At 38.5% G+C, this 7645-nt stretch overlaps 1 protein-coding gene across 1 annotated transcript; it reads left to right on the top strand.

The window, feature by feature from the left end:
- The first annotated feature begins 522 nt into the window (after window positions 1–522).
- LOC128564497 (olfactory receptor 51H1-like) lies at window positions 523–1437 on the top strand. Its single transcript, XM_053559958.1, has one exon. The coding sequence runs from the start codon at window positions 523–525 to the stop codon at window positions 1435–1437; it is 915 nt and encodes a 304-aa protein (XP_053415933.1).
- The last annotated feature ends 6208 nt before the right edge of the window (window positions 1438–7645 follow it).

Below are 7645 nucleotides of genomic sequence, written 5' to 3'. Positions count from 1 at the left end.
CTGCCATAGACATATGATCTGTCACCTCATGAGATTCCTTGGCATCAGGAGTATAATGAGTGGGAATGGAATCCTTTGTGGGTAATCAAATAATTCATATTTTATATTGACTCATATTTATATTGTTTGGGTTGTTATGTCCTTAGGCTTTGAATCAGCAACTTATATGATATTGATAAAAAAAGAGCGAAGAAAGTACAGGAGAGGCAGAAGACGTTTTGCCTGCAGTGTGTGCTTTAAACTAAATATGACATTTTTACTTGAGTAATTTTCCCCTTTGTCAGTGGAAACTCCCTCAACAGAATACACCATAGAGTAGTAATTTCAGGGATTCCACTTTCTCCCACATTTCCCTCCCTTTTACATACACACCCACTATTTTATTTCTGGGGTGTAAATAAAATAGCTCCACTCGCAGGGAAGTCAGAGTCTAACATTGTTAATCTCTGTCACTGTATTTTTAGGAAGCCACTCTTGAGGATCCAACCAGCTCTCTTCCCATGCTTACTTCACATTGGCATCATGGCAGATAATAACCACTCCCACTTCCAACATCTTTACTTTGTCTTAACTGGAATTCCAGGGCTTGAGCAAAAGTATTACTGGATGGCATTCCTGCTGGGTGCTATCTATGCCATTACCCTCTTTGGCAATGGTGTCATCATCTCTACCATCAAGTCTGAATCATCTCTGCATATCCCTATGTACTACTTTCTGTGCATGCTGGCCTTGGCAGACATGGGGCTTGCCCTTTGTACTTTGCCCTCTATGTTAGGCATATTCTGGTTTAACTACAAATTCATTGCTTTTGATGCCTGTCTTGTTCAGATGTGTTTCATCCATGCCTGCTCAGCCATCGAGTCTGGTGTGCTGGTGGCAATGGCCATTGATCGAGTTGTGGCAATCTGGAGTCCCCTCAGATACAGCACTGTTCTAACCAGTGGTGTGGTCTGCAAAACAGGTGTGGTCATCTGGTCAAGGGCAGTTTGTGTCATTTTGCCTGTGCCTTTCCTCATCAAAAGGCTCCCTTTCTACCGCTCTAACATCTTGTCCCACTCCTTCTGCCTCCACCAAGATGTCATGCGCCTTGCCTGTGCCAGCACCTGTATCAACAGTCTCTATGGCCTCATCCCTGCCATCTTCACCAAGGGTTCTGACTCCCTCTCCATCCTCCTCTCCTATGTGTTCACTCTTCGAACAGTAATGGCTATTGCCTCAGGGGAGGGCCATCTGAAGGCGCTTAACACCTGTATTTCTCACATTTGCGCTGTACTCATCTTTTATGTGCCACTCATTGGGGTGACTGTCATTCATTGTTTTGGTAAGCACCTGTCACCACTGACTCATGCCATCATGGCAAATGCCTACCTTCTTGTACCCCCAGTGCTAAATCCCATAGTCTATACTGTGAAGACCAATTATGACCATCAGAAATAAAAATTATTTATTCATGTGTTAAATAAATTAAATATATTATTTATTCTGTGTGACTTTTTTTGGCAAATAAAGATGTCCTTGCTCACAGAAAATATTGTCTTTCCTTGTGCCAAATTGTCACCTAGTAGAGAAAGTGTGGCGTGTATAAGAATTATTTAATGTTCTCTCCTGTAACCATATATTTAAGAGCTGGCATATAACAGCTGAAGACAGGGAATATTACTAATTACATTTTAATTAATTAATTTATTTTATTATGTCATATACACATAGATCATATATACATTAATGCATTTATGGGGTACGATGCTGATTTTATATACAATTTGGAATGCTTAGATCAAACTAGCTAATATAGCTTTCTATTTACTTAATTACTGTGTTAAGACATTTATATTTTATACTTAACAGATTTGACATATACCCTTGCAATATGCTCCATAGGCGTGGTCCCATCATTTACCCTCCCTCCATCAAACATTCCCCCTCCCCTCCCATATTCCTCCTCTTCCCTCCTTCATCCTGAGCTATAATTGTGATTTATCTTTTATATGAAAGTGTGGGTGATTATAAATTGGTTTCATAAAAGTACTGAATACATTGGATACTTTTTCTTCCATTCTTGAGATACTTTACTAAGAAGAAAATGTTCCAGCTCTATCCATGTAAATATAAAAGAGTTAAATAGTCATCTTTTCTTAAGGCTGCATAGTATTCCGTGGTATACATATACCACAATTTATTAATCCATTCATGGGTCAATGGAATATATGAATTATCAGAACTCATGGGATACTGCAAAGGCAGTCCTAAGAGGGAAATTTATAGCATTGCAAGCCTTCCTCAAGAGAATGGAAAGAGAGGAAGTCAACAACTTAATGGACATCTCACTCAAACAATGAGAAAAGGAAGAACAGTCTAACCCAAGAAAAGAAATAACCAAAATTAGAGCAGATTTAAATGAAATTGAAAACAAAAGAATTATTCAACAGATAAATGAATCAAAAAGTTGGTTTTTTGAAAAGGTTAATAAAACTTATAAACCTTTGGCTAACCTAACCAGAAATAGAAAAGTAAAACCCTAATTTCATCAATCAGAAATGACAGAGGCAAAATCACAACAGACCACTCAGAAATTAAAAAAATCCTTAATGAATATTACAAAAACTCTATTCTCAGAAATATGAAAATCTGAAAGAAATAGACTAATTACATTTTTTTTTTATTGTTAGGGATTCATTGAGGGTACAATAAGCCAGGTTACACTAATTGCAATTGTTAGGTAAAGTCCCTCTTGCAATCATGTCTTGCCCCCATAAAGTGTGGCACACACCAAGGCCCCACCCCCCTCCCTCCGTCCCTCTTTCTGCTTTTCCTCCCCCCCATAAACTTAATTGTCATTAATTGTCCTCATATCAAAATTGAGTACATAGGATTCATGCTTCTCCATTCTTGTGACGCTTTACTAAGAATAATGTCTTCCACTTCCATCCAGGTTAGTACGAAGGATGTGAAGTCTCCATTTTTTTTAATAGCTGAATAGTATTCCATGGTGTACATATACTACAGCTTGTTAATCCATTCCTGGGCTGGTGGGCATTTAGGCTGTTTCCACATTTTGGCGATTGCAAATTGAGCTGCAATAAACAGTCTAGTACAAGTGTCCTTATGATAAAAGGATTTTTTTCCTTGTGGGTAGAAGCCCAGTAATGGGATTGCAGGATCAAATGGGAGGTCTAGCTTGAGTGCTTTGAGGTTTCCCCATACTTCCTTCCAGAAAGGTTGTACTAGTTTGCAGTCCCACCAGCAGTGTAAAAGTGTTCCCTTCTCTCCACATCCACGCCAGCATCTGCAGTTTTGAGATTTTGTGATGTAGGCCATTCTCACTGGGGTTAGATGATATCTCAAGGTTGTTTTGATTTGCATTTCTCTAATATATAGAGATGATGAACATTTTTTCATGTGTTTGCTAGCCATTTGTCTGTCATCTTTGGAGAAGCTTCTGTTCATGTCTTTTGCCCATTGATATATGGGATTGTTGGCTTTTTTTCATGTGGATTAATTTGAGTTCTCTATAGATCCTAGTTATCAAGCTTTTGTCTGATTGAAAATATGCAAATATCCTTTCACCATCTAATCTTCGATAAACCAAACAAGAACATACCTTGGGGGAAAGACTCCCTATTCAATAAATGGTGTTGGGAGAACTGGATGTCTACATGTAAAAGACTGAAACTGGACCCACACCTTTCCCCACTCACAAAAATTGATTCAAAATGGATAAAAGACTTAAATTTAAGACATGAAACAAAAAAAATCCTCAAAGAAAACATAGGAAAACCACTGGAAGATATTGGCCTGGGGAAAGACTTCATGAAGAAGACTGCCATGGCAATTGCAACAACAACAAAAATAAACAAATGGGACTTCATTAAACTGAAAAACTTCTGTACAGCTAAGGAGACTAATTACTCTTTTGAAGATAAATGTACCATGTTTTTTAATATCTTTTAAATTAAAGTTCATGAAATTTATTTAATTTAACATTATTTATTTATTTTTATTAAATCGTATCTGTGTACATTGATATGATCATGGGGCATCATTCACTAGCTTCACAAACCATTTACCAAGTTTCACATATACCCTTGTAAGATGCACCCCTGGTGTAATCCCACCAATCCCCTTCCCTCTACACACCTGCCTCCCTCCCTCCCCTCTCTTTCCCCCTTCCCCCTATTCTTAGGTTGTAACTGGGTTATAGCTTTCATGTGAAAACCCTAAATTAGTTTCATAGTAGGGCTGAGTACATTGGGTACTTTTTCTTCCATTCTTGAGATACTTTACTAAGAAGAATATGTTCCAGCTCCATCCATGTAAACATGAAAGAGGTAAAGTCTCCATCTTTATTTAAGGCTGCATAATATTCCATGGTGTACGTGTACCACAATTTATTAATCCATTCGTGGATCGATGGGCACTTGGGCTTCTTCTATGACTTAGCAATTATGAATTGGGCTGCAATAAACATTCTAGTACAAATATCTTTGTTATGATGTGATTTTTGGTCTTCCGGGTATATGTGCAGTAGAGGGATTACAGGATTGAATGGCAGATCTATTTTTAGATCTCTAAGTGTTCTCCATATCTCTTTCCAAAAGGAATGTATTAATTTACATTCCTACCAGCAGTGCAAACGTGTTCCCTTTTCTCTACATCCGCGCCAACATCTCTGGTCTTGGGATTTTGTGATATAGGCTAGTCTCACTGGAGTTAGATGGTATCTCAAAGTAGTTTTGATTTGCATTTCTCTGATGATTAAAGATGATGAGCATTTTTTCATATGTCTGAAGGCCGCGTGCCTGTCTTCTTCAGAGAAGTTTCTCTTCAAATCCCTTGCCCAGCCTGCGATGGGATCCCTTGTCCTATTCTTTCTAATGCATCTGAGTTCTCTGTGGATTCTTGTTATTAAACCTTTGTTGGAGACACAAGCTGCAAATATCTTCTCCCATTCTGAGGGCTGTTTGCTTGCTTTCCTTACTGTGTTCTTGGCTGTGCAGAAGCTTTTTAGTTTGATCAAGTCCCAGTAGTGTATTTTTGAAGCTGCTTCAATTGCCCGGGGGGTCCTCCTCAAAAAATACTCGCCCAGACCGATTTCTTCAAGGGTTTTCCCTGCACTCTCCTCTAGTATTTTTATAGTTTCATGTCTTAAGTTTAAATCTTTGATCCAGTGAGAGCCTATCTTAGTTAATGGTGAAAGGTGTGGGTCCAGTTTCAGTCTTCTACAGGTTGCCAGCCAGTTCACCCAGCACCATTTGTTAAATAGGGAATCTTTTCCCCATTGAATGTTTTTAATTGGCTTGTCAAAGATTAAATAACGGTAAGTAGCTGGGTTCATCTCTTGGTTCTCTATTCTGTTTCAGACATCTACTTCTCTGTTTTTGTGACAATACCATGCTGTTTTGATCACTATTGATTTGTAGTATAGTCTGAGGTCTGGTAGCGTAATTCCTCCTGCTTTGTTTTTATTTCTGAGTAATATCTTGGCTATTCGAGGTTTTTTCTGATTCCATATAAAATGAAGTATTGTTTTTCAAGATCTTTAAATTATGACAGTGGAGCTTTAATAGGGAGTGCGTTGAAATTATATATTGCTTTGGGTAGTATGGACATTTTAAAAATGTTGATTCTTCCCAGCCATGAGCATGGTATGTTTTTCCATTTGTTAATATTTTCAGCTATTTCTTTTCTTGGAGTTTCATAGTTCTCTTTATAGAGATCTTTCACGTCCTTTGTTAGATAAACTTCCAAATATTTCATCTTCTTTGGCACTTCTGTGAATGGGATAGAGTCCTTAACTGTTTTTTCAACTTGACTGTTGTTGGTATATATAAAGGCTACCGATTTATGAATGTTGATTTTGTAACCTGAGATGCTGCTTTATTCCTTGATCACTTCTAAGAGTTTTGTAGTAGTGTCCCTAGTGTGTTCCAGATATACTAGCATATCATCTGCGAAGAGAGAAAGTTTGATCTCTTCTGACCCTATATGGATACCCTTGATCGCCTTTTCTTCCCTAATTGCAGTGGCTGAAACTTCCACATTTATATTCAGGTAGAGGGAAGAGAGGAGGGAAAGGAATGAGGGAGGTGCATTGGTAAGCTCTCACCTAATGTGCACTCCTCCTGGACGAAGGGCTCAACTACAACTTGAACTTTACCTTAGACATGCCTAATCATTTGTACCCTCATATTAATCTGAAATAAAAACAAATTAATCAATTAAAAATATATACATACAAATACACACACAATCATGGTAGTAGAGGTGAGTATGGTGGGACTGGATTAACAAGAACTTAAAATTCAGAAACATTGTTCTACTCCTTTCATAAAAAACACAAAAACTAAAATATATAAAGCAACCACACAAATGTTTAAATTTGTCCATCAGAATTGTGCAAACACAGGCGCTGTTTTTTCTACTTTTCCATTTTCTTTTAATTGTCTCCTCATCTCAGCTGTCATCACTCTCAGAACCATACACCCAAATCTCGGGGAGATATCCAGTACCAAACACTGTTTGTCAGGCTGGACTGTGGCCTAAGGTAGGGCAGGGTGAGTGAGTGCAGGGACTCAGGGAGCAAGGGAAGGACTCCTCTGACTCCAGCTGCTACTGCTTAGGTGGCCAACTGCCAGCAAGATGGGCACTGTAAGTGGCTAAAACAAATGGCCAGGACAACCTTTGTCCTTTGATGGAAAGTGTCTGAGCTTTCTTGACAAGCTGAAGAGAAGGTTGCATCCAGATGGAAGACATTAGGGAGTGACCGTGTAGGTAGAAAAGTAGGTGGGATAAGGGTAAGAGTAGCTTGCTTTTCTTTCTACTGGCAATATTTTGAAAGGACTTTTGCCTCAAGGTGATCTGAGTTAGGAACTATGAAGGAGGTTTAGTGATAAATACGGACATGTCAAAGGAGAAGAGAAGCGATTAAGAATGAATGAGGAGAAAACACTTTCTGCTTACGGTACTGTCTACAGTTTTCAAACGTAGTTAATGCTTTCTTGACACACCACGACTATCATTTGTATGTGCTTAAAGCAATCACAACTCTTACATGCAATTGCAACTGGCCCTGCTCAGAATGGTCGCAGCTCTTTCCCTTCTCAGCCTGTTCTGGGATTCCCTGCCCAGTGCTCTTGGCTGCTCTGTGTCTAACCTTCACGATTGTGATCAATGCAGGCTCTTATCGCTGGTGTATGACCCTGTTCATACTCATGGTGTCAACATTACTGAAAACTTGGGTAACTCTCCTTTCAAGAGTACTAAACTAAACTTGGGTAACTCTCCTTTCAAGAGCTCTAATAGTACAGCTGGCAATCTGTCCTTGTCAGAGGAATGGGATTCTGACAGGGAGAAAAGTGGTAACACATCCATGTCAGCTTAATGAGCACTGGCTGCTCTTCTACCTCCCTATGTGAAGTGCCTGTTTGATTCGTTTGCTTGTAGTTTCAAAGAGTTGTCTGTTTTTCTATTAATTGCTTTTGGGACTTTCTTTGTTATATATTTCTTAAAAATTTTCTCTGTCTGTGGCTTGGCTTTTCACTTTTATACTGTTATCCTTTGAAATAGTGTGTTTTTTTGAAGTGCAAATGTTAATACCTTTTTTTTAATAGCTAATGCTTTTTGTGTACTGTTTAAAAAATCTTTG

The sequence above is a fragment of the Nycticebus coucang genome, chromosome 14, assembly GCF_027406575.1.
Source record: "Nycticebus coucang isolate mNycCou1 chromosome 14, mNycCou1.pri, whole genome shotgun sequence".
Lineage (NCBI taxonomy): Eukaryota > Metazoa > Chordata > Mammalia > Primates > Lorisidae > Nycticebus > Nycticebus coucang.
The sequence above is the reverse complement of the archived record's forward strand: the minus strand, read 5'-3'. Positions and strand labels throughout refer to the sequence as shown.